Source organism: Mustela lutreola, chromosome 3 (genome assembly GCF_030435805.1).
Source record: "Mustela lutreola isolate mMusLut2 chromosome 3, mMusLut2.pri, whole genome shotgun sequence".
Taxonomy (NCBI): Eukaryota; Metazoa; Chordata; class Mammalia; order Carnivora; family Mustelidae; genus Mustela; species Mustela lutreola.
Window position 1 is genome coordinate 197,292,369 of NC_081292.1, and position 27,825 is coordinate 197,320,193.

The 27,825-nt window shown below is 40.6% G+C and overlaps 2 protein-coding genes across 2 annotated transcripts in view; one reads left to right on the forward strand and one right to left on the reverse strand.

Moving 5' to 3' along the window:
• The window catches only part of BMPR2 (bone morphogenetic protein receptor type 2), a 208,936-nt gene extending 191,977 nt beyond the window's left edge, over positions 1–16,959 (reverse strand). Inside the window, exon 1 of the mRNA XM_059168380.1 lies at positions 16,825–16,959. Coding sequence (XP_059024363.1) covers positions 16,825–16,900 — 76 coding nt within the window. The 5' untranslated portion in view covers positions 16,901–16,959. The remainder of the gene's footprint in view (positions 1–16,824) is intronic.
• Positions 16,960–19,328: 2,369 nt separating this feature from the next.
• On the forward strand, positions 19,329–27,641 carry LOC131827969 (putative ribosomal protein eL39-like 5). The gene is made up of 2 exons (XM_059168890.1): positions 19,329–19,409; positions 27,492–27,641. The coding sequence occupies exons 1-2, from the start codon at positions 19,329–19,331 to the stop codon at positions 27,639–27,641; spliced, it is 231 nt and encodes a 76-aa protein (XP_059024873.1).
• The last annotated feature ends 184 nt before the right edge of the window (positions 27,642–27,825 follow it).

Here is a 27,825-nt window from a genome sequence, read left to right on the forward strand (position 1 = left end):
GTTTCCTTATCTATGAAAAATTAATACCTATATCACAAAGCTGATATCAGAATCATATGAAATAAACTTAGCATAATGCCTGTCAAAAGAGGCACCAAATAATTCAATAAGTAATCTATAAATTATAAGTATATACCATATACTATATAATGACTTAACCTCTGTTAGTCTGTTTCCCTGAATTTTTTTTTATGTTTCCCTGATTTTAAAATAGGAAAAATACCTACCTTTCAGCTATTTTTTAAACTTTTTTTTTTAGACGTATTTATTTGAGAGAGAGAGTGAGTGAGTGAGCATGGGGGTGGGGTAGAGAGGGAGAAGCAGACTCCCCACTGAGCAGAGAGCCCAATGCAGGACTAAATCTCAGGACCCCAAGATCATGACCTGAGCCGAAGGCAGACACTCAATGGACTTAGCCAGTCAGGTGCCCTGCAGCTATTTTGATTAGAGAAAAATATCTGTAAAAACTCTGCATTGGACACACTGTAGATATTCATAAAGAGAGATCTTAGTTCTTAAACAACAACTGTTGTTATTAAGAACAATAATTATTAAACAAGAGCTATTTCTCTTTCTGTTATTCTCAGTAGCATCTAATACAGTTCTCTGTATTTAAGTATTACTTTACTGATGTAACATATTTTTTGGACAATCTTTTATAAACAGGTACCTTTAAATAATAATTCATTAGCTACAGAAATTCTCTGCTTCTCCAACACAATTCTCAAGATAATTACTGAGGCCACACTCAGTTGAATCTCACAGGAATCTCTCTCCAAACACCTTAACTAGATGCACCTTTCAAACAACATATTTTCTAATTAGTGACCTAAATAAAATGGGCTCAAAAGATTTCAGGAATCAGCTCACCTAAGCAACAGTATGATAAGTGCAACCTACAGTAATTTTAGTACTCCTAACGTATTAACCTACCGGTGATATTATCATTTATTTATTATTCAAAGTTCTCTTTTCAAATATAATTCTTTGCTTTAAGTAATAGCTCCCAAACTTTACAATATCAAAGCTACTGTTTAAAAACTGAATTCACGGGTGCCTGGGTGGCTTACTGGGTTAAAGCCTCTGCCTTCGGCTTGGGTCATGATCCCAGGGTCCTGGGATCAAGCCCCACATTGGGCTCTTTGCTCGGCGGGGAGCCCGTCTCCCCCATCTCTCTGCCTGCCTCTCTGCCTACTTGTGATCTCTTTCAAATAAATCAATAAAATCTTTTTTTAAAATAATAAATAAATAATAAAAATAAAAAATAAAAAATGAATTCACAAACCCTACAGGAGATTACACAATCAAAGAATGATATGCTTCTTTGAAGCCCACACCAGTACAAAGATCAAAGAAAGGCAAAGGTAACAAAGCCAGACCAAGCTGAGACAGTTTGCATGGAGAACAAGAGATAGTAGAAGAGGAAATAAAATAAATTTTTACTTAAGTAAAAGTAAGCTTTTACTCCCTCCTCCCTGAGATTTCCCCCAATTCTGCTCCTTTACCTTTTGCTACCACTATTCTTTCCTACATCTGTACACACCCTGTGAAACATGACCACTATAATGGACAACTAGGATGACAAAAGCATTCCAGACAATGCTATGTATTTCCATACACCAATTGCAGAGAATAGGTGTTTTGTTTTGTTTTTTAAGATTTCATTTATTTATTTTTCAGAGAGAGAGAGCACAAGCAGGGGAGGAAGAGCAGCAGACAGAGGCAAAGGGAGAAGCAGGCCTCCTGCTGAGCAAGGAGCCCAGCGTGGGAGTTGATCCCAGGACCCTGGGACCATGACCTAAACCGAAGGCAGACACAACAGACTGAGCCACCCAGGTGTCCCATGCAGAGAATAGGTTCTAACTCAAAGCTGTTCTACATACATTAAATGAATCTACATGCTCAAGCATTTTAAGCCATTCATATTAGTCATCTATCTATTTGATACTCCAGTTTTTATAAGCTAGAAGAAACCAAACAACCAAGACTCTTAGAAATTTTTAAATTAAAATAATAGGTAAGGCTCTGAGCGCTTAAAAAATGTCTGGGGTTCCCATGCTCAGGCATTTTAAGCAATTGATATTAATCATCTATTTACCATGACAAGCAAAAAATCTATTTAGCAGAAGTATATTGTATGTATTTCAAATTAACTGTCCCAAATGATGCTTTTCAGTGAAATTCAGTAATTCAAAGACAATTTGGTCATTGAAAGATAATTCAGTGAGGGGTGCCTGGGTGACTCAGTCAGCTAAGCATCCAACTCTTGGTTTCAGTTCAGGTGATGATCCCAAGGGTGGTGAGATCAAGCCCCATGTATGTCTCCACACTCAGCAGGGAGTCTGTTTGAAGATTCTCTCCCTCTGCCCCTCCCCCCACTCACACGCACACATGCATAGGCAGGCTCTCTCTCAGTCCCTAAAATAAATAAATAGATCTTTTTGAAAAACTTTATTTATTTGACAGAAAGACAGTAAGAAAGAGAACACAAGCAGGGGGGAGTGGGAGAGGGAGAAGCAGGCTTCCTGCTGAGCAGGGAGCCCAATCTGGGGCTTAAACCCAGAACCCTGGGATCATGACCTGAGCCAAAGGCAGAAGATTAACAACTGAGCCACCCAGGCACCCCTAAGTAGATCTCTTAAAAAAGACAATTCAGTGAATTCAGATGGAATTCAGTGATTAAAAGACAATTTGGCTATATACTAAGTAATAGAGCACAACCATTAAGAGCATAGGCTATGTCTACATTCTAGCTCTATTAGCTATCCTACCTTAAGCAAGTTTCTTAATTTCTCTGGGTCTAAAAGTCCTCATCTGCAAATGAAGACAATAACAATATCTACCTCATACCATTCTTATGAGTTAATATACGTACAACACCAAGAATAGTTCCAGGTAGACTAAATTGCTAAACACAGGGGGGAAAAGAAACCCTAAAGACCTACCTACTAGAAGAATTTTTGTTAATTGTGAATATGGTAAAAGCTTTTCTAAGATAACATAAAATCCAGATATTATACAGGAAAAAAGAAACAATTCTAGTAATATAAAATCATATATATAAATAACATCTTCAAATACATAAGAAAAACCATTAAAAAATTAATCTGATACATAAACAGGTAATTCAGAAAAATATAACTAGCCAATAACCATGAAAAGCAGCTCAGCTTCCTGAACAATTAAAGCACTGCAAACTGAAATACAATACAATGTTTTTGTTTTGATAAAAACTTTAACGCTATTATATAGCATTTGAAAGAGGAATAAGAAAATAAAAATTTGGGGTGCCTGGGTGGCTCAGCGGGTTAAAGCCTCTGCCTTCGGCTCAGGTCATGATCCCAGGGTCCCGGGATCAAACCCCGCATTGGGCTCTCTGCTCAGCGGGCAGCCTGCTTCCCCCTCTCTCTGTCTCTGCCTGCCTCTCTGCCTACTTGTAATATCTGTCTGTCAAATAAATAAATAAAATCTTTAAAAAAAAGAAAGAAAGAAAGGAAAAATTTTGGAGGCACCTGGCTGGTTCAACTGGTAGAGCATTATGGTTCGAGACCCACGCTGGGTGCAGAGGTTACTTAAAGATAAAATCTTAGGGCGCCTGGGTGGCTCAGTGGGTTAAGCTGCTGCCTTCGGCTCGGGTCATGATCTCAGAGTCCTGGGATCGAGTCCCACATCGGGCTCTCTGCTCAGCAGGGTGCCTGCTTCCTCCTCTCTCTCTGCCTGCCTCTCTGCCTACTTGTGATCTCTCTCTGTCAAATAAATAAATAAAATCTTTAAAAAAAAAAAAAAAGATAAAATCTTAAAAAAAGAAAATATCTTTTAAAAAAAGGAAGAAAGGAAATGAAAATTCTGATATAGTAGTGGTGGAAATGGAAAGTACTACAATCTTTTGGGGGGGAAATTAGAAGTTCATACCAAAATTTTTAATGTGCAAACTATGACCAAATGATCTTGCTTCTAGAACTATCCTACATGATTAATAACAAAAACTTGTACATGATATATATAATTCTATTTAAAAAACAAACTCTAATTACACAGGTACTTATTTACAGTGCATATAAAAAAGTACGAAATATTATCAACCAAACTATTAATACCTGTTGTATCCAGGGAACAGAATTAGAGAAAAAGAAGGAATGGATATTTTTATTTTCTCTACTTCATTATCATATAAAATCATTTTTACAATGATCTTCTATCACAACTTCGGGATTCTAAAAAACAGAAAGTGGGACACCAGGGTGGCTCAGTGGGTTAAGCCTCTGCCTCCGGCTCAGGTCATGGTCTCAGAGTCCTGGGATCAAGTTCTGCATCTGGCTCTCTGCTCAGTGGGGAGACTGCTTCCCCCTCCCTCTCTGCCTGCCTCTTTGCCTACTTGTGATCTCTGTCTGTCAAATAAATAAATAAAATCTTTAAAAATTAAATAAATAAATAAGTAACAGAAAGACTTTTAAAAGAAATAAGGTCAAAATCTGAAAACCAAAATACATCTAAAATATAAAGCAAAGCCAAAAAAAGTTTATCTTATTATTTCCCACAGTCATCATCAGTCCTGTTCCCCAAATTCCTTTTCTAGATACTTAGAAAAATCACAGTTCCTAGAGGTTAGGAGAGACTAAATAGGGGTTTTAAGTGGAAGTGATGTGACAAAGTATGTAACTGCCATGAAAGATCTTTTTATACTTTATTTTACCTTTATTTTAACTTTCAAGATGGTGGCAATCCATTAACCCAGATTCCTAATGATGAGAATACCCCTGCAATTCTTCAATGAACATACAGTATGAGCAAAAAATAACCCCTGCAGTTTTAGAACAACCTAGCCTAGCTATCCAAGAGATAGGCTTCCAAAAACCATGCCTCAACACACTAGTTCTTAACTGCAAATAACTGGAATTTAATCTATTTTCAGATAACGAATTTAACCTATTTCCATTAATCTATACCATTTCATTAATATAAAACCTATTAGCTGCTTAGTGTACAAATTTGAGTTTAGTATAAATCTAAGACTACTGTTTTGCTCTCAGCAGAGGGACTTAGCAGCAAGGATCAGTAAAACTGAATTTCTCATAAACCTAATAAAATGAACAAAACAATGATTCCTACAGGAGAGCTGGATAACAGTTGGTGCTAAGAGCTAAACAAAAATTTTAGATTAACATTCTTAATAGCATTTCATCAAGCTAACACATGGTTTAGCCAAAAGAAAAATAAATATCCCAGAAAAGTTCTCTCTCAAACAAAAAAACTTGTTTCAGTAAGTAACATGAATAATGTTCATCTCGTTATCATTTGACTGTTTTTAATCTTGCCTTTCATGTCACCACAATATGGCCCTTTGAGTTGTAACTAAATTTAAAGGTTACTCTTCACACTAGACTGGCCCTTAGGGATTCTAATCACTAACAACAGATGTCAGATGTAAACATTAAAAACTTATCCTCAACTAAATATGTCATCATCATTCTTGATCTAACTGGTGCTCCTTTCCAAAACTGAAGCTTTGAATCTTTAATGAAAATGTTTATTATAGGAGTGACTGGGTGGCTCAGTGGGTTAAGCTGCTGCCTTCAGCTCCAGTCATGATCTCAGGGTCCTGGGATGGAGTCCTGCATTGGGCTCTCTGCTCAGCAAGGAGTCTGCTTCCCCCTCTCTCTCTGTCTGCCTCTCTGTCTACTTGTGATCTCTATCTGTCAAATAAATAAATAAAATCTTTAAAAAAAAAAAAAAAGACAATTTAAGAAAAGAAAAAAGAAAGGAACCTAGAGAATAGGAGAAAACAATGGTGCCCTAAGAATACAACAGAGACTGGGTGTCTTTTAAACAATAAACATTTATTTCTTACTGCTCTGAAGTCCGGGAAGTCTAAAATCATGGTGCCAGCAGATTCTGTAACTGGTGAGAATCCATTTCCTAGATGGCCATCTCTTCGTTGTACCCTCACAAAGTGGTAAGAGGAAGGGATTTCTCTGGGGTCTCTTTCATGAGAGTACTAATCCCATTAATGAGAGCTTCACTTTCATTACCTAATCAACTCCCAAAGGCCTCACTTTCTAATACCATCACCTTGGAGGTTATGATTTCAACATGAATTTTTTTTTAAGATTTTATTTATTTATTTGCCAGAGAGAGAGAGAGAGAGCACGCACAGGCAGGCAGAGTGGCAGCAAAGGCAGAGGGAGAAGCAGGCTCCCCGCTGAGCAAGGAGCCCAATGTGGGACTCGATCACAGGACGCTGGGATCATGACCTGAGCTGAAGGCAGCCGCTTAACCAACTGAGCCACCCAGGCGTCTCTCAACATGAAATTTGAGGGGACCTAAACATTCAGCCCATAACATTTGGAAATCATTTGATAGAGTTTTAATATTCATAATATATAAAGAACTCCTATTATCCAACAACAAAAAGACAAAACAATTAAAAATTTAAAAATAGACAACTGTTGTTTAAGAGTACAAACTTGCAACCACTAGATGAACAAATCCTGTATATAATGCACAGTAATTATATACAATACGGTATTATAAATTTCAAAGTTGCTAAGAGATTAGATTTTAATTGTTCCCACCACACACAATAATGATAATTACATGATGTAACAGAGGTGTTAGCTAACACTATGGGGGTAATCATATTGCAATATAGGAATGTATCAATTCAATATGCTGTATACCTTAAACTTACACAGTGTTACATATCAACTATATCTCTATAAAAGTAAATTCAAAAACGACTGGGCCTCCCAGGCGTCCCAAAATTAAAACAATTTCTTACACCATTCACAAAAATAAACTCCAAATGGATTAAAGACATAAATGTGAGACCTGAAACCATAAAAACTCTTCAAGAGAACACAGGGGTAACTTCTCTGACATCATTCATAGAACCATTTTTCTAGATACGTCTCCTGAGGCAAGGAAAACAAAAGCAAAAATAAACTACTGGGACTTCAACAAAATAAAAAGTTTCTGAACAGCAAAGGAAACAACAAAACGAAAAGCCTATTGAATGGGAGAAGATATTTACAAATGATATACCCAATAAAAGGTTAGTATCCAAAATATATGAGAGCTTATACAGGGACACCTAGATGGCTCTTTCAAATAAAATAAAATCTTTTTTTAAAAAAAGGAAGAGCTTATACAACTCAACACCAAAAAACTCCAAATAATCCAACTAAAAATGGGCAGAAGACATTAACATTCTCCAAAGACATAAGATGACCAACAGACACATGAAAAGATGCTCAATATCACTCATCATCAGGAAAATGCAAATTAAACCACAATGAGATACCAACACACACCTGTCAGAATGGCTAAAATCAAAAACAAGAAACCAGAACTGCCAAGGATGTGGAGAAAAAGGAACCCTCTTGCGCTACTGGCAGGAATGCAAACTGGTACAGGCAGTGTGAAAAACAGTATGGAGGGTCCTCAAAAAATTAAGAACAGGGGCACCTGGGATGCCTGTGTGGCTCAGTCCATTATGCAGCTGCCTTCAGACCAGGTCAAGATTCCAGAGTCCTGGGATAGAGTCCTGCATCAGGCTCCTTGCTCAGAGGGGAACCTGCTTTTCCCTCTGCCTCTGCCTGCCACTCTGCCTGCTTATGCTCGATGACAAATAAATAAATAAAATATTTTTTAAAAATAGGGACACCTGGGTGGCACAGTTGGTTAAGCCTCAGACTCTTGGTTTAGGCTCAGGTTGTGATCTCAAGATCATAAGATGGAGCCCCACATTGGGCTCCCCACTCACTCAGTGCAGAGTCTGCTAAAGTTTCTCTCCCTTTTCTTCTGCTCCCCCCGACACCCAATCCCCATCCCACCACACACTTTCTCAGGCATGTGCCTTCTCTCTAAAATAAATAAATAAATATTTTTAAGAAATTAAAAATGGGATTACCATATGATCTAGTAATCCCACTACCAGATATTTACCCAAAGAATGCAAAAACCCTAATTCAAAAAAATATACATACCCTTATGTTTACCGCAGCATTATTTACAATAGCGAAGATATGGACACAGCCCAAATGTCCATCCATAGATGAATGGCTATAAAAGATGCGGTATGTAGATGTGTTTGTGTGAGTGTGTGTGTGTGTGTGTGTGTGTGTCTATATGAATGAAATCTTGCCATCTGCAACAACAGGGATGGATTTATAGAGTATAATACTCAATGAAGTCAGTCAGAGAAAGACAATACCATATGATTTCACTCATATGTGGAATTTAAAAAACAAAACAAACAAAAAAAGAAAAATAAGAAAGAAAAGATAAACCCAAAAACAGACTCTTAACTACAAAGAACAAAGAGATGATTATCAGAGGGGAGGTGGGTGGGAGATGGGTGAACTAGGTGAAGGCGATTAATAGTACACTTACCTTGATGAGCACTGAATAATATATAGAACTGTCAAGTCATTATACTGTACACCTGAAACTAGCATAACACTGTATTATATTAACAAACTAGAATTAAAATAAAAAGTTCAATTAAAAGACAAGATTGTCTTTTGTCTTAACTAAAAACTATTTAAAGTCTACTCAAGGTCCTTTCCAACTCTAAAATTCTAGGATTCCAACTATTTTAAAAGCACATTTTCTATTTAGTTATAGATTATCTTTATATTTTCATTACAGAATATCCATACAATGCCTTTCTCTAGAACACTTTTGTGGTCTTAACATAATCAACACACAAAATGTATTTGCAAAAAATTAAATTACATTTCTTTCAAAGTAGTGCTTTAACCAATTGCAGAATGCCCCACAGTTTTCCCTAAACTAAGCTAAATTCAAAGTGCTACATATATACTCAATAAGAACCAAATATATTATTCAAAGTGTTATACACTTACTAGTAACTAAGAATACACTGCTTTTCTCATACCATAAGCAAAAGTGCTAGAAATGGGGTAAGTATCATGTAGGCCAACCGCTTCACTTTATAACGAGGATACTGGAACCAAATGAAGTGATATTCCCAAAATAAATAGCTGATGGTACCACTAGGAAGGAACTCAAATCTTTCTAGCTTCACCTGTTTGAGTTAGTAATCATCAATCATTTCCAGACTAATTAAAGTTTGGGAGAGGAGTAACAATACAAGAAAATCAACAAGGGAGAGGAGTAAAAATCTAAGGGAGATTTTTAAAATAGAAGAAAATAGAACATTTACGGAGAAGTGAGGATGGAGAAGATGTATAACCAGAGAAATGCAATGACAGTAAAGTCAGACAGGAAGAGTTTCAAGGAAAGGGTGACCAAAATTCTCAAATTAAGTAGAAAAGTCAAAAAGAACAAGACTGAAAAATCACTGGAGGGGCGACTGGGTGGCTCAGTCAGTTTAGTGTCTGCCTTTGGCTCAGGTTGTAATCTCAGGGTCCTGGAATCAAGCTCCGTGTTGGGCCCTGTCCAGCAGTTAGTCGGCTTCTCCTTCTCCCTCTGCTCCTCCCCTCTGTTCATGCTGTCTCTCTCTCTCTCTCTCTCAAATAAATAATTTTTTTCTTAAGTCACTGGACAAAGCAATTAGGAAGTCACTGATGATCTAATATATAATATACATCATGAGACAAGTAAGGAGTGAGGATACATAAGTCCAGAAGTGTTCTCTACTCTTTCAAAAAAAGCTGGCAGGAAGACAGAAATAAAAGGAGGGTGGCGATCTGCTAGAAGACACACAGGAACAAAGTCTCTTTTCCTGTGTTGCAGAATACCTTCACGAATTTCTGATCCTAAGAAACAGGCAGAAAAGAAATAATACAATGCTAATAAAATTTGCAAAATACCTACCCTTCCTTCAAATAGCATGAACTCTAACTCCCTCTCAGAAAGTAATATAGGCTATGGCATGAGATGTTTGGGGGAGGAGAGGTGCCCCTTGTTTTTCGTTGTATCCACAAACATTTTAAAAAGAACCTCGCACAAAGGAAACACTAATAAATATTTCTGACTGGGCATTTTAGTTCACCGTCCATATATTATCTATCCTATTAATGCCCCCTACCCTTGTCGCAGCTCCCACGAGTGCATACTGGAAAAGAAACTGGGTCTGGTCCAACACTTACAGTATAAAGTGCAATTAACAGTAAGAAATAAATGCTGTGTGCTAACAGTTCTGATAAAGCAATGTATTCTAAAATGTTCACGTCAGGGGCACCTGGCTGGCTCAGTCGGTAGAGCATGTGACTCTCCAGGTGGTATAGAGAATACTTTAAGTGGGTGAAGAGAGTACTTAAAAATATAATCTTTAAAAAAATTTTTTCAGGGACGCCTGGGTGGCTCAGTTGGTTAAGCAGCTGCCTTCAGCTCAGGTCATGATCCCAGGGTGCTGGGATCAAGTCCCACATCAGGCTCCTTGCTCGGCGGGGAGCCTGCTTCTCCCTCTGCCTCTGCCTGTCATTCTGTCTGCCTGTGCTCGCTCTCTCCCCCCCTCTCTCTCTCTGATAAATAAATAAAATCTTTAAAAAAAAAATTTTTTTTCAAAGATTTTATTTATTTATTTGATAGAGAGACACAGTGAGAGAAGGAACACAAGTGGGGGAGTGGGAGAGAAGCACGCTTCCCACTGAGCAGGGAGGCTGGCTGATGCGGGGCTCAATCTCAGAACCCTGGGATCATGACCTGAGCCAAAGATAGATGCTTAATGACTGAGCCAGCCAGGCACCCCTAAAAAATTCTTTTAAATAAAAAAAAAGTTCATGTCATTTACCCACAGGCTTATTTCTAACCTTATTTCACACAGACTATACATAAATTATATATGTATTCTTGTAATCTAGCAGTCTTAGTTGTCATACCCATCCCACAGATTAAAAAGTGTTTAAAAAAAACAAAAACAAAATCAAGTCTATTGCATCCAAAATTCTACTAAAGTCATTCTCAGGGGTGCCTGGATGGCTCAGTCATTGGGTATTTGCCTTCAGTTCAGTTCATGGTCCTGGGGTCCTGGGATCAAGCCCCGCATGGGGCTCCCTGCTCAGCAGGGGTCCTGTTTCTCTCCCTCCTATTCCCCCTGCTTGCGTTCCCTCTCTTGCCGTTCCTGTCAAATGAATAGATAGAATCTTTCCAAAAAAAATAAAAATAAAGTCATCTTCATTGCTTCTAAAAATGATTCAAAGACTAGACGATTTAACTAAAAGGAGGAAATAGTTTGGTAATATGGGAGTCTCTTCCACATGTGTAAGTACTATGCAAGATAGCCAAAATTCACGATTTCGTATTTAGTTTTTTTCTAGCAGATATCAATCAAATCAGAATATAATTCTCCTTTGGTAGATAGAAATCTAATATATGCAATTTATCCACCTGGAATGGTCCATGGGATATTAATTTGTAACTAAAACCAAATCAATGTTACCTTGTCTAATTTAGTTTAGCACTATTTCTTTTATAAATATTTCATAAAAAATTCTCAGGATGCCTAGTCAGTTAAGCATCTGCCTTCGGCTCAGGTCATGATCCCAGAGTCCTAGAATGGATCCCCACATCAGGCTCCCTGCTCAGCAGGGAGTCTGCTTGAGATTCTATCCCTTTCCCTCTGCCCCATCCCTGCTTGTGCACATGCTGTCTCTAAAATAAATAAAAATAAATCTTAAAATAAAATGTAAATTCCCAAACTCACTGTCCAGATAATTCAGATTAAGTAGGCAGTTCCCAAGAATCTGCATTTCAAACATTATCTAGTCCAATCCCATAATACTATAACTGAGAAAACTATGTTGAGTCATCTGTTTCAGAGAGTTCAGGTCTCATTAATTCAAGACAGGAGTCTCCTTACTACACCATTTAAACCATTTTATAGTTGAAGAAATGGGAACAAAGAATAAATTACTAATAGATCATTTGGGTGAGTAAGCAATCTTAGAATATTTCCTGGCTATAATTCCTTTCTATTATTCACTAATTTAGTATTTCTTAAACATCTTCTATCTGCATGCAATATGATAGATTACAAAACAGTTTAAGATATGAACTCTGGGGCACCTGGGTGACTCAGTCAATTAAGCATCTGCCTTTGACTCAGGTCATGATCCCGGGGTCCTGGGATCAAGTCCAGCAGCTGGGCTCCCTGCCCAGCGGGGAGTCCGCTTCTCCCTCGGCACCTCCCCCTGCTTGTGTTCTCTTGAGCACATGCTCTCTCTCATGAATAAATAAAATCTTAAAAAAAAAAAAAAAAAAAAAAAAAAGATATGAACTCTGTCCTCAAGAAGCAATTATCAGTTAGGAGGACAAAGCAAATACACATAACTGATATTCAAAAGCAAGGCAATAAGTGCCAAAATAGTTGGTATGGCCATTTATAAACAAATAAAATAGTTGGTGTGGCCATTTATAAAATTAACTAATTTATACTGACTTCATCCTGTATCTTTTATGGTTAGAATTTACCCATCGGGGGTGCCTGAGTGGCTCAGTGGGTTAAAGCCTCTGCCTTCGGCTCAGGTCATGATCCCAGGGTCCTGGGATCGAGCCCCGCATCAGGCTCTCTGCTCAGCAGGGAGCCTGCTTCCCTTCCTCTCTCTCTGCCTGCCTCTCTGCCTACTTGTGATCTCTCTCTCTGTGTCAAATAAATAAATAAAATCTTTAAAAAAAAAAAGAGTTTGGCCCTGTTCAAATGGTAAGAGAAACTCCTCACCAGGATCATCTTCCTGATCATATGTGGTAGACTGAAGATCCCAATTCTTCATTTCCTAGCAACAGGATCACATGTCCATATATTACCATGGCCTCATTACAGCCAGAATGTACTTCACTACTTATTGCCTTTGGTCTTGGTAAAATGGGATGTCAGAGGAACAAGAATCTGAAAATGCCTGGTAGGACTGAGTTTGTCTCCTGGTACTTCTGCCATTGCTATAAGACAAGCTTCCCCCAGAGAGGAGTTACCCATCCCTCTAGCTTCGGCCCAAGAATGAGACAAATGAAGCAGAATAAACACTTCTTGTTGTATGTCACTATGATTTTGTGGTTACCAGCTATTATGCAGCAAAAGTTGACTGAATCACAATATTTTGAAAATCCAAACAATTAAGACTGACTATATAAATCAGGGTCCTCAAACTTGCCTAAGGGAGAATCTTTCAGGATCTCTCTGGGACCTATATTATTTTAAAACTTAAAACAGTATAGGTCCCAGTGAGATCCTTTCAGTACATCTAGATTATAGTGACAGAGATACGAATTTTATCAAAAACCACAGGTGATAGGGCACCTGGGTGGTGCAGTCTATTGAGTGTCTGACTGGTTTGGGCTTAGGCTGTGATCACATGGTCATGAGATCCAGCCCTGCATCTGGCTCTGCATTCAGCACAAAGTCTACTTAAGACTCCTCTCCCTCTCCGTCTATTCCCCCTGCTCATGCTCTCTCTCAAATAAATAAAATCCTTTTTAAAAGGTGGGGGGGTCATGAGGGTGGAGGAGGTGTATCAGTCAATTAAGCATCATGATCCCAGGCTCCTGGGATGGAGCCCTCCATCGGACTCCTCCTGCTTGTGCGTGCATTCTCTCTCTCACTCTTGCTCTCACTCCTTATTAAATAAATAAATAAAAATCTTGGGGGAAAAAAACACATAAGTGGCCCTGTTGCAGTGTCCACATATTAAGAAATACAAAAATAAAGATTACTAATTTCCAATTCCCTAACAATATTTATTGATTTCAGTGCTCAAGAACCCTAACTAAATAGATGAATCTTCTTTTAGACAATGTGTGTATTCCTAAAGAGATGTAAAACTGAAATCTAATCAAGGGAGGCACACAGGCTGGCTCAATCAGTAGAGCATGCAACTCTTGACCTCCAGGTTGTGAGTTCAAGCCCAAGAGTTTACTTTAAAAAAGAAGAAAGAAATCAAGTGAATTATTTCAAATGCAGGAAGATTCAACTAACAATGATGTCAGTCCAGCCATTAGACACATGCAAGCCAGCCATGGAGAAGAAGAATTATGATGTGATGCAGAATCCTGAGTTCCTTCAGATGTCCTGGAGAACCTTCCAGGAGTGAATCCCAAGAAAAAGGCCATTTGAAATGTCATGGGCTCCCTGGCCTCCCGGGCAACCCAAGGATGGCAAGAAGGACAAGAATGAGGTGGAAAAGAAGACTGGAGGAAAGGGAAGCTGACCCTGCTCAAGGGCCTGCACAGAGTAGGGTGGGTTAGAGGGTTACATATGTTATCTGTAGCCATTACAACCTAAATAAAGAGGGACAACTTTTTTTCCAAAAAAGAAATTTTAACAGAAACTGATTCTATAGTAAATATTGCATTGTATTATATCCTTTTATTAAAATTAAGAATTCATTTATAAACCAAACAAGCACATATTTTTCTATAAATTCTAATTTTTTGCATATAAAATAGTCTTAGAATTAAGGAATCCAAGAACCAGATACAGTAAGCGGGAAAGAGGGATTCAAATGAAATAAAGGATTTATCCATGCCCCCAAAGAGGGATGTGATATCAGCCAGTCTTCTAGTACTTTTTTTCCTATCAGCAACACTATCTGCACCTGTCTGGTTACATCACTACATCTATGTATCCCAAGTCCACACAGGCTCTCTCTAGTCACCTTGCACCTAACAAAACTATACTAGCCACTGTAGTATCAGGAAAGGTATAACACATTTAGAACCATGACATCTGCATAACCAGTGCTGAATGACAATCCTATCAAGCATCCCTACTTCCTTTCAGAGGCTAATCTAGTGAAGGCACTACTCTATCTTACGTTCCCAATTAGAGTAAGCTGATGTTATCATTAATGTGATAGGTAAGGGTACAGGCTATAATCCTGGCTCCAAAATATACTTTGTGGTGAGTTATTTAAACTCTCTGTACTTCACTTGTCCTCTCTGTAAAAGGAACATAATTAGACCTGGAGTGTAGAACTGTCATGAGGATCAAATGAGAAACTACATGTAAAGCTATTAGAACAGTTGCTTCTCCCTCTCTGCTCAATGAGGAGCCGCTCCCCCTGCTTGTGCATGCATTCTCTCTCTCACTCTTGCTCTCGTTCTCTGTTTAATAAATAAATAAAAATAAACACCAGCTATTATTATTACTATTATTACTGTGAAATCCAGCTTCTCAAATTTTGGCAGCCAGTACTATGTAATATTAGAGAAAAAAAAAGACCAATACCACTTTAAGTAGTGATTCTGTCAATCCCTCCATTTTAAGGGACATTATTCTATTTTATTTACCAAATACAAATTAAATGTATTTTTAAATCAATGTTCTTTCCCTTACTGTTATCAGTTCTGATCACAAAATGAAAAGCCTGTAACTATAAATGAGAATCTACATTCTCAAAAGGTTAAGAATAACAAAGAACACGCAAAGTCTATGTTCTGACATTTCTGATCACAGAATGACTGCTTAAACCTAAAGCCTTTTACTCTCTTCATATTTTACAGTAATCACAAGACTTACAGCTAGAGAATTTCAATAGCTAATACAAAATAAAGAAACCGAGAAAAAAATTGTTCATTTTTATCCCGAAAGGAATTGTGATGTTTGAAGAATATTAAAATGTCAGTTTCAAAATACATTCAATTCAGAAGTTCGAATTCTTTTAATATAACTACATAGATTTATCATAAATATAATAGACAATGAACCAATATCAAAAGCACTAAAGGAAACTTTAAATTTTCTCTCAGAATTTTCCCAATGCATACTTTTAAAATGGAAATAAGCAAGCAACCTCTGTGTCCAGCAGAGCAATAAGAAATTTATTGAACGTGAAAAGTACACACTTGTAAAAATTTAAAAGCTGTTATATTGTCCCTTGTTCATCTCTAAATGCATAATCAATTTGGCCATCCTACACCAAACTTAAGAATTATATGTACAGTTCAGTCCCAAAAATTTCTAAAAGCATTATCACCAAAAGACTGCTTGAAAACTAACTGTAAACAGAAATGAGGCTTTCTCTGAGGTGTCTGGGAACTAAAAAGAAAATATCCTAAGGAAAGGAGGACTACCATTTCCCTTTAAGCTTAGTAAAATGTCAAAGAACTTTCAGGACTCAAATATGCTAGCCGTCTGATGTGAGGTCAAAGTTGTCCCAATGACAAGAAAGCCAACAGATGCCAGATGACTGAAATATAAAGTTATCGAAAATACTTTTAAGCCCAGTCGTAATCCCAAAAGCATATAAAATACGAGTGTATTTACGTTAAAAAGATGAAAATAAAATTACCAAAATGCTTTGGAACAAAAGAAGACTGACGAAAAACAATCAACAGTGTTATACAATGTAGTGAGAATGTCAAAGTTCTGGCTTCCTCGACATTCATCCAATTCATTCGGTAGCATTTCGGAATAATGAAAGTAACATGGATTCCCAAAGAATGATCTAAATCTAAAAATAAGGCGAAAGTGTGTGTTCTATAGTTGATGTTCTTTTAACTGTGAGCCAAATCCGCTTCTTTATGTTAAAAAAAAAAAAAATCTACAGCTCTGTTTCCAAAGATCTCATAATAGACACTGTTCATTGGCGATTAAAATATTATTTTTAATCCTTGCATTACCTCACAGCTAAAAATGTCAAGATACCACACCCAATATGTCTTTCCCCCCAGCCGTGGGGGATGGGGAGGGGGCTACGCGAGCAGGGATTCGAAACTACACAAAAACAGGCAGGCTCGGTTCCCTCGAAGGAACCGGAGGGGCGCGCAGGTACCGGACGCGGCTCCCTCCACAGCGATCGCGGGACGCGTCGCGAAGGGCGAGCGCAGGCCTCGGCCTCTGCGGGCTCCGTCGCCCGCCACGCGCAGGGCCAGCGGCCCGACGCGCCGCGCGGGGCTACTCACCGGCCGCCGTGCTGACCAGCAGGACCGTCCACAGGAGCGAAGGTGCCCGCCGGGGCCGCTGCAGCGAAGAAGTCATCCCTGGGCCAGCCGAGAAGCAGGAGGGCAGAGGAAAAAAAAGAAAAAAAAAATATATATATATATATATATATGGAAAGTAAACACGGGCGAAGAGGTGCGGCCGGGAGGCTGGTCCTCGCTCCCGTCTGACTCGCCCGGCCCGTCGGTATTACAATGCAGTTTGAAAGGACAAATGGCAGATAAAAGGACCTAGCTGCAGAGCTTTCATTCCGCCGCAGAAATTCCCTTCATTTCTCTCCCTCGCGGCCGGGGAGGCTCACTCGCCGAGGACCGGGTGCCGCGGCCGCCCGAACTGAAGGCATGTCCGTGTGGAGCAGCAGAGAGACGGGAAGAAAGCCCCGCAGTTATTTCCCTCGTAGTTTCACGATGTCGAAAAAATATCCAGGTCTGCGAGAAAACATAGCCGGGGTGCAGGGGGGTGGCAGGCGGGGGCTTCGATGGCGGGGCTGAGGATCAGACCAAGTGCCCGACTGCCGCGAAGGGCGAAGCCGGGCGGGCGGCGGCGGCGCCCGGCGGCCCGAGTCGCATCGCCCGTGGCTCCGGGAGGGCAGGATTCCTTCTTAAGTTTCGCTTCGGTGCTTCCTTCACTCGGATGGCGAGAACAACAAACCCCGTTCCTCGACCGGATCGAACGAGGCGGCTGCCTCCATGGACAAACCCACAGCGCCTTCGAGCCTTCGCCCAACAATCCTGCGAGGTTCTGCCAGGGCCCGGCCGGGGCGCCGAGGGGCGGTAGGAAGCGGGGGAGGGGCAGGGTCAGCAGGCAGGGCCCCGAGCTCCCCGAGACGGCGGGCGGAGGGGAGGTGCGGGGAGCTGCCCTTTCCAGCCCTCCCGGCTTCGCTCCTCTCTCTTTCTCTCTTTTTTACTGCGGCCTCTCGATCTTGCCTGAGGTCAATTCCACGAAGAAAAGCCTCGTCTTCTCCCGTCAATGGCTCCTGTGAGCGAATCACAACCCCCGCCCCGAGGAAGCCGCTGCCGCCGCCGCCGCCGCCGCCTCGTTCTCCCGCAGCTCAGGGCTCCGGGCGGAGCTCGGGCGTCGCGGGCCGAGGGCGGGGGGCGGCGGGAGGGCGGAGGTAGGTGGCTGGCTGAGGAGGGGGGGTGGGCGACGAGGCGGCGAGACACCCCGCACCCCTCCGGGAAGCACTTCCAGTGGCTCCGAGCAGACCAGACACAAAGGGGGGAGTCGCCGCAGCTGCCAGTCTGCGGCGCTCCCGGTCACCGGAGTCGCCCCGCCTCCGCCGCCGCCTCCGCCTCCTCCTCAGTCTCCGGCTCTTCCCGGCCCTGTCTGTCTCGGACCTGTGGTGCAGCGCGGGCGGCGGCGGCGGCGGCCGCAGTGGCGGCGGCGCGAGGAAGCCCGCACTGCGCCTGCGCGCTCGCGGCCCCGCCCGGCCCCGCCCCTCGCTCCCGGGCTCTCTGAGAGCAACTCCGCGGCCCGCGCGTGGCGTGTCTCTCCCGGCCGCCGAGGGCAGGGTGGGGTCCCCGGCAACCCACAGCGGGCGGCAATGGCCTTTTTCCCTCACGCGCACGAACCTTCTATACGTGCGCGCTCGGGATCTGTGTGTGTGTGTGTGTGTGTGTTGAAGAGAGAGTGGCCACATCTTTTGTCCAGCCTTGGCCAACTCCTCGGAGCCGCGGTTGAACCTCGGACCGAGGTGTCGCGGTCCCCTCCGGGATTCCTGGAGTGAAGCCTTAAGAGGCGGAACTGCCGTCGTCGTCTCTTGGGGCCGGAGCCTGCCTCTCCATATCCCGAAGAATCCAGAAGAACCCTCCTTTCCCAGAACCGCAGACCTCGGCCTCCTCGGGCTCCCCTCGCTGACTCAGACAAAGCCGGACTCGGAGAGACCACCCTAAATTGATATTTTTGCTCTTATCGGTGTGCGGCTTCTCTCCAGCGCCCACCACCGAACCCCTTCTTAGCTGACACACGTATTGGCCGTTTGAAAGGGTGCGAAGTCAGAAAGAAATCTCTCTTTTTTTAAATTCTATACAATGTATCTGCGTCTCTGTCTTTGCCGCGCGGTCCGCACTTAGAGGTGGGCCTTTATTCACAAAGGCTGTGGGCCTTAGGGGCTTTTTAGGACCCGTGAAAGGAAAATTGCGGTGAGGAGCTGCTGCCCCAGAGTCAGGAATGAGTTCGCACCCAAGGAGATGAAAAGGTCCTGTTGGTACCGAAGCTTCCTGGAAAGAATCTGTTTAGTCGGTTCTTTGAATTGCAAAAACCCAAGCGACCAGGATAAGAGAAGGAATTCTCCCCCCTCCCCCCTCCCCCCTCCGCCCTGGAGCCTCTGCACACCTCCTGCGGGATCAGGTCGACTTGGGTGGGATTTTGCTGGGGAGAAAAGGAAGAAAGCGACGTGCATGATGCCATGATCGGAAGTCTGTGTTTAATTCTGAGCTGCCAGGTGGAAATTTTGCGTGGGAGGTCGATGTTAGAGGTGAAGTCTAGCCTGCCTTCTAATAAGAAGGCTTATTCTGAAGGCTGGTTTGACTGGTCTTTCAGTGTGGAGGTCAGTTCCAAAGACACATTCATAGATACACTCCTGAAGTCATACCCTTTATTTGCGTGTTCAAGTCCCCCTTTATCTCTTTATCTGAACTTGAGGTAAATAAACCTCCATGTTCCTTAAACTAGTTGTTGTTATCATACTAAATATGTAGTATGATTGTGGGTTTTAATAATACCAACCCAGGATTCTCAGAAAGAAATATTTCTATATAGTAAAATTCCTGAAAGAGAAAAAAATTAGGAGCTTTGATTCATTACCTTTACTACTATATTTTGCCATTTGACTTTCAAGAAATAAGATCTAGCACCCAGAGAAATGGGATTTGGTAAATTAGAGGTGCAGAACGTTTGTTAATTAGTAGGATACTGTTCTTTCTCAAATTGGGATTATTCTATTTTTATTTACATAAAATTTTTCCCAAGATACATTAAGTACCCTTATACATATTACAAATGTATGGTAAAATATATAAAAAAGAAGAACGGATCCTAGGAAATTCATATTAAAAAAATATATATACCACTGACTTGGTAGGAATAATTAGTAGACAACTAGATAGGCAACCCTCTTCCCTTTTCTGTCGTTCTTTGTAGCATCTCAGTTGGGACATAGCTATTCACTCACTATGAGAAAGACCATCAGGGAAGAATTAGAACTGGGCCATCAGTATGTCCACAAAGACCAAACAGACAATACAAGTCAAGCTCAAGTGAAAACAAAGGATTGGCAGGGCAGGCAAGGTCTGGTATCTACACCAGTCAGGATAGGCTAGATTGTAACAAACATCTCAGCATCTTATGGCCACAAAAGTTTTATTTCTCACATTACCTGTTTGATGCAAGTCATCAGGAAGCCTGTTACAAGTAGGATTCTTTGGGAAACAGGAGTATTGAGTAGTACTCTCAAGAACAACCTCTGGAGACTGAGGGTCCAAAAAAAAAAAATCACTGGAAATGGAGAACTTGAACTACAGTGCAGTTGCAACTGAGGCTTCAGCCAGTTCTGCAGGGAATCTGGAGCTGGAATGACCCTTCAGCATTGTCCTAAATTGGAACAGAAGGCCTGATCATTATACCTTCCCACCAACGTGTCATTGGATGTGGGCTGCACCCAGGAAAGGAAGGTGACCCTTGGATGAAAGGACTCTCTTTCCTTTTTTTTCTTTCTTTTTTTTTTTTTCTTTAAGATTTTATTTATTTAACAGAGAGAGAGAGAGAGATCACAAGTAGGCGGCAGCGGGGGGGTGGGGGGGGCAGGGAGCCGGCTCCCCGCTGAGCAGAGAGCCCAATGCGGGGCTGGATTCCAGGGCTCTGAGACCATGACCCAGACGAAGGCAGAGGCCTAACCCATTGAGCCACCCAGGCGCCCCAAGAGGACTCTCTTTAGCCAAAACCAACCCTCAGAGAGGAATCCAGCTGAAAGCTGTTAGCCACCAGCATTTCCAATAGTTGGGAGAAGTTATGCTGTAGTCCTAAAGGGTGGGTCGGGGGAGCTCATCACAATATCCACTACATGGATTCTGCTCATTTTAGTCACTGAGGTCATCAGACTACTGGAAGCTATACTGAGATACATGCTTTCAAGACTGCTACAGTTAGGGGAGCACCTGGCTGGCTCAGTGGGTAGAACATGTGACTCTTGATCTTGGGGTCTTGCATTCAAGCCCCATGTTAGGTGTAGAGCCTCCTTTAAAAAGAAAAGAAAAGAGAGCTATAGTAAGGATCATAAAATTTAATTGCTAATACTGCAGTGTTTTTGCTCTAACCATTAAAATGCTTCCACTCAGAAGCAATACACCTTACTTCCAATCACATTTTATTGGCCAAAGAAGTCACATGACCAAACGTAACTTCCAGAGAAAAAGGAAATGTAATATTATACCATGTTACTAGAACCATCGTGTGCAAGGGGGAAATAATCACCAGTACTCTAATCACCAAAAGCCCAAGTAGGATAGGGCAGTCTTCTAACATAAGGGGAAAACTCTGGCATAAGAAATTAAGAAATGAAAGGAGCAACACAGAAATCCAAGGGGACAAACAGTGTCTATAAAACTGATGGATCTTCACTCTGTATTAAGGCCTCTCATTGATTATAGCTTTCCTCTGAAGTAGAAGACTTGTAAAAGGAAAGCCCTGGTTTTAGGGAGGGTCTAAAGAAACTCAGCAAATTATTAGGATACTCATTGGAATAAGGAACTAGGCAGAATCCTCGTTATATGAATAAGGATAAACAGGAGTTACCCAAGCTCAGAGATACTGAATACTTCTAAGAATAAATTTTTATCATTACAAAGGGATAATGTCAAAGAAAAGTATAAGAAAAACTCTTAGCTCTAGAAGAAAAATAATACAGGTGCCCACACAGTACAGGGTCAAAATAATGAAAGGCAACTTGAGGCTGCTTAGAAACTTCAGGACTTAATCTTTAGGGCTAAACTGAGAAATGGGACATGGCGTAGTCTCCTTTTGGAAGATTAAGGTATAGTTGTGGGGAGAGGGGAAAACCCAATTGTGGAGTACAAGGAAAATGAGATTGGAGATTGACACCCCCCTCCACCTCCAATAACCTCTGGACCTAAAAGCAACCTTAAATTTCTCTCTTTCTAAAATAAGCAAAGCTTAGGGGTGCCTGAGTGGCACAGTCAGTTGGGCATTCCCCTCAGGTCATGATCCCGAGGTCGTGAGATCCAGCTCCCAGTTGGGCTCTGTGCTCAGCACAGATTCTGCTTGGGATTCTCTCTTCCTCTGCACCTTGACCCCTTAAGATAAATATATAAATCTTTAAAAAAGGAAAAAAATATATTAAGAAAGGCTTAAAAATTATAAGAAGAAAACTTTGTATTTGGAACTTAGATCTATTATCCCATTTCTTTCCTTCTCCTTTTGTCTAACTTTTGAAATTTTAGTTAGCCCAGCATCTGGGGTCACCCTTCCCTTCCATTTAGAACTAAATAAAATCATTTGAGCTTCCCATCCTGAGTGACTAACGGCAAGAGAACACAGCGTCTCCTAGGCATTGAAAGATCCCAGTGGAAGACATATTTTCCACAAGTTTACCTGATTTGCTCTGGACTTCTCTACTGATATCTTGTAAGAGATTTTCCTTGCTGATGCCAGACACTGAACTCTGCTTTCCTCCAAACAATAGGATAGTTTATTTATTCTCCAAGCTATACCAAAATATGGCAAAAAATTTTACTAAGGCTTAGACTTTGGAAGAAGCAGAAGGAGGAGGAAAAAGATAGCTAACACTTGAACAATGCAGGAGTTGGGAGCACCAACCTCCATGAAATTGAAAATTTACATATAACTTTCTTTTATTTTTTTTATATAACTTTTCACTCCCCCAAAACTTAATTACTGATAGCCTACGGTTTGATTAGAAGCCTTATCGATACCATAAACAGACAATTAACACATATTTTGTATGATATATGTATTATATACTTATTCTCACAGTAAAAAAGCTAGAGGAAAGAAAATGTTATTAAGATAATCACAAGGGGTGCCTAGTCGGTTGGGCATCTGCCTTCACCATGGGTCATGATCCCAGGGTCTTGGGATGGAGTCCCACATCAGGCTCCCTGCTCAGGAAAATCACAAGGAAGATGGGGTGCCTGGCTCCTCAGTTGGTAGAGCCTGTAATTGTAGCTCTCTAGATCATGAGCTTGAGCCCCACATTGGTCATAGAGCTTACTTAACAAAGAAAAACAAAGGAACAAGCATACAAACAAAAACTAGGTGTGCTTGGCTGGCTCAGTCAGCAGAGCATATGACTCTTAAACTCTGGGTTGTGAGTTCAAGCCCTATATTGAGTATAGAGATCCCTTAAAAAATAAAATCTTTTAAAATATTGATAAAGTAAAATAAGATCATTAAAAAAAAAATAAGGGGTACCTGGGTGGCTCAGGGTTCTGGAATCAAGCCCTACATTGAGCTCCCTGCATAGTGGGGAGTCTGCATCTCACTCTTTTTCTCCCTCTGCACCTCTTTCCCTGCTCGTGTTCTCTCTTTCTGTCTCAAATCAATAAAATAAAATCTTTTAAAAAATAATAAAAGAAAAAAGAAAAAGAAAATCATAAGGAATAGAAAAAAATTTAGAGTACTTTACTGTAGTCGTAAAAATGTGTGTGTAAGTGGATTCCCATAGTTCAAACCCCATCATTCAAGGGCCAACTGTATAATCTAGTAAAGGAAATCTTTTTTTTTAAGACTTTATTTATTTGAGAGTGAGAGAGAGCGTGAGAGGGGCCTGGGTGGCTCAGTGGGTTTGGCCTCTGCCTTTAGCTCAGGTCATGATCTCAAGGTCCTGGGATGGAGCCCCAAATAGGCTCTGTTCTCAGTGGGGAGCCTGCTTCCCCTCTCTCTCTGCCTGCCTCTCTGCCTACTTGTGATCTCTCATTGTCAAATAAATAAATAAAATCTTTTAAAAAAAGAAGAAGAAGAAGAAGAAGAAGAGTCTCTGGCTTAGGAAACAAGCAAAGGCCTTGAACTGGTTAGAACAATCTTGGTCTATTTGAGGAATAAAAGGAAGGCCAGTTTTTACACCTGAAACTAATGTAACATTATGTGTCAACTGTATCTAGATTAAAAAAAAAACAATTTAAAAATATTTTTTCCGGTTGAAATAAGAGGGGGAAAAAAAGAAAGGAAAAAGAAGGAGGTCAGTTTACTGGGGCATGGGAGATAAAGTCGGAGAGGTAGGGATGTGCTACGTTATACAAGGCTAGTAGGTAAAAATAAGGGTGTGGATCATTTGCCTATTTGCTCTCAGTTCATTACCTTCCCCTTTCTTCTTTGTTCAGGGACTGACTTCTACAAACTTAATTTCCAAGACTCCCTTGTCCGCTGGCTTCCAGTTAGCTGCAGCCTATGGGACGTACAAGGTTAAAAATCCTTAGAATGACACAAGGCTCTTTCATTCATTCTTCTGTTCAGCAAATAATTATTTTCTATGGTGCTCCAGGCTCTATACTAGACTACTGTGGATACAATAAGCAAAACAGTCAGTCTCTGCTCTTGCAAAGCTTTGTGATACCAGAGAGCTTACACTTCCTCAAATACACATGCCTTTGTGCTTGATGTTTTATTTGCCAAGAATGCACTTTCCCCTTCTGTCTCCTTAATTTTTGTTCACAACACCCATCTCAAACAGTAATAGCTCTAGGAAGATTCCCCTGATCCCACAGCCAAACAGAATTAATTATCCCCTTTCCGTAATACTTTTTTTTTTTTTTTTTAGTAAGCTCTAGGCCCAACATGGGGCTTGAACTCACAAACCTGGAGATCAAGAGTCACCAGCTCTACTGACTGAGCCAGCCAGGCACCTCTTCTTAGCATTACTTCTATACCTTTTCTAAGCTACTAATACTGTGCTTGTCGGGTTGCATTTTCATTACTTGCTTTTGTTTTCTCCTCACTAGATTAAAAAGAGGGACGATCTCTTATTTATCGCTCTATTTCCAGCAACAAACGCAGTAACTAGCATATAACAGGGCCTTAATAAAGACTGCTGAAATGAACTAAATTGGAATTCTTTGGCACTGCCCTTATGACAGGGTAAATAGGAATGGTGCTGAGATCTTGGAATTCCTAGAATCTATAAATCTTCCATTTGCCCTAGGAATAGGGTAGTTAGGATAACAATCAATCTTCATGAACACAGTCATTTTGCCTCTGGCTATATAATTTAAGGATACTTTCATGTTTCATTCTATAATAAAATAGCCTTTTTCAAGTTAAGATCACTATTTATTAAGTTGTGTTATTACACCCACAGTATTAATTCTTCATACCCACGTTTAAGAAAGCAAGAAATGATAGGACAAACATTCACTAACTTAGATAAAGTCAAGGGAAAGGGCCCAAGTCAATGAGTCAATGAGGTTTGACTCATGGGATAGATAAATATTTTATTTAAAGAAACCAGTGTGTCAAAGTAATAATGACTTAAATTTCATAGTGAGTCTTTTTTAAAAAAGATTTTATTTATTTGTCAGAGAAAGAGAGAGACTGAGAGAGAGAGAGAGAAAGAGAGCACGATCAGGGCTAGTGGCAGGCAAAGGGAGAAGGTGGCTCCCCGCTGAGCAAGGAGCCCAGAACCCTGGGATTATGACCTGAGCAGAAGTCAGACGCTCAACTGACTGAGTCACCCAGGCATCCCAAACTTAATAATGAGTCTACAAAAGAGCATGAAATAGTGGCCCACTTAAAGAAAAATAATGGGTGCCTGTGTGGCTCAGTCAATCAAGTGTCCAACTCCTGATTTCAGCTGAGGTCATGATTTCAGGGTTGTGAGATCTAGCCTGGTGTCAGGCTCCACGCCCAGCATGGAATCTGTTTAAGATTCTCTCTCTCCCTCTCCTTCTGCCTTTCCTCCCCTCTCTAAAAAAAAAAATTTTCAAAAATTAAAAAAATAAAAGAAAAATATTTCCTGGAATCTTATTCATGCTTTTCAGTTGACTTGCTACGGAAATTTTTTTTTCAGAGATAAATTCAGGTCAGCCCCAGAAATGTGTTCATATTTTGAGTGAGTACATTTACACTTATATAAATGTGTATTTTACAGGATTAGAATCGGAAGTCCTATTTATTTATAGTTTACATGATTACAATCTGAAAATAACTGGCTTTAAGATTTATGCTTTGTGGGCACCCAGGTGGCTCTGTTGGTTAAGCACTCAGCTCTTCATTTTAGCTCAGGTTGTGATCTTGAGGTCATGGGATCAAGCTCCAAGCTGGGCTCTGCATGTAGCAAGGAGTCTCCTGAGAGTATCTCCCTCTGCCCCCTCCTCTGCCTGCACCCGTGCGCTCTCACTCTCTCTCTTCTTCTCTCCCTCTCTCTAAAATAAATAAATTTTTTAAATCTTTAAAAAAAGATTGATGCTTTCATAGGATAAATTCGCTCAAATTCTGCGCAAATATTGCTCTAAGAATATCAATAAAATTCTGGGACTGTATCCTAATAAAGTATTAAGAAAGTCAGACAGAGGGCTGCTTGGGTAGCTCAGTCGGTTGAGCATCAGACCCTTGATTTTGCTTTAGGTCATGATCTTAGGGCTGTGAGATCAAGCCCCATGTTCAACCCCCCTAAATAAATAAATAAATCTTTAAAAAAATAAAAGGGCAGACAAGGGGCCCTGGCTAGCTCGCTCATTCAGTAGAGCACATGACTCTTGCTCTCGGCATTGTGAGTTCAAGCCCTACATTGGGTGTAGAGATTACTTAAATAAAAACTTTTAAAAAATAAAATAAAATCTTAAAAAAATTTTTTTAACTATAGAAGCTACAGGATAGCTACTGAGCATAAATAAACTCTTATATTAAGCTACAGAAGTTATAGGATAGTTATTGAGCATAATCTAACTTATATAGAGTAATATAATATGTGTTACCTTCAACAGATAAAGTACTTAAACAACAGACAACATCAGTGTAAGACTGTTATGATGTCAGAGAATTTTTACAAAACCAGGACATGATTCACAAATGAGAATTATGAAGGAAAATAGCTAAGTACATTTTTAAATTTTTTTTAAGATTTCATTTATTTATTTGACAGAGAGAGAGATCACAAGTAGGCAGAGAGGCAGGCAGAGAGAGATGGAGAAGCAGGCTCCAGCTGAGCAGAGACCCCGATGCAGGGCTCAATCCCAGAACCCCTGAGATCATGACCCAAGCCAAAGGCAGACGTTCAATCAACTGAGCCACCCAGACACTCCTAAATATTTTTTTAATTACAGAAACAAACCAAACTACTGGACATACCATAAATAATACAAAGACTCAAGGGGATCAACATAAGGGTCTGGAGTACCTGACTTGAGTCATGGGTACCAAGGGTACACAGACACAAAGGAAATTACAAAGACTGGCCATCGGAAGAAAATTATTTTTTTTAACTTTTATTTATTTAAGTAATCTCCATACCCAACATTGGGCTCAAACTCTTGGCCCCAAGATCAAGATTTGCATGCTTCTCTTACTGAACCAGCCAGATACCCCTGGGAGAAAATTATTTGAACCCTCTCCTTTTCTCCACTACCGTGGTGGGTGTGGTTGACTGTTCCTTACCGTATCTTCTCACAAGACTTTGAAGATCAAGCAATTCCTGACCAAGAAAAAAAAGCAGAATCATCCCATTCCCCAGTGGATTCAGATGATAACTGGTAATAAAATCAGATACAACTCTAAGAGGACACATTGGAGAAAAACTAACCTGGGTTTATAAGGAATCGCATTAAGTTGGCATGCAACACATTTATGTTACATGAAGGTCACTTGCTTGTAACGTATCACTCTGCAATCACTACTACCTGAATAATGGGCACATTTGATTGGGAAAATGATTCTTCTCTGTTACTATGCTTCTGCACTATTAGGTTGGCTCATTAATAAATATGAGAACTTCTGTT

Excerpts from the sequence above, each read along its gene's own strand:
- LOC131827969 (XM_059168890.1), top strand. The coding sequence starts at position 19,329 with ATGTTAGAGGTGAAGTCTAGCCTGCCTTCTAATAAGAAGGCTTATTCT. Across the intron at positions 19,410-27,491 it reads ACTGGTCTTTCAGTGTGGAG|TCTCACAAGACTTTGAAGAT; the intron begins GTCAGTTCCAAA and ends CTTACCGTATCT.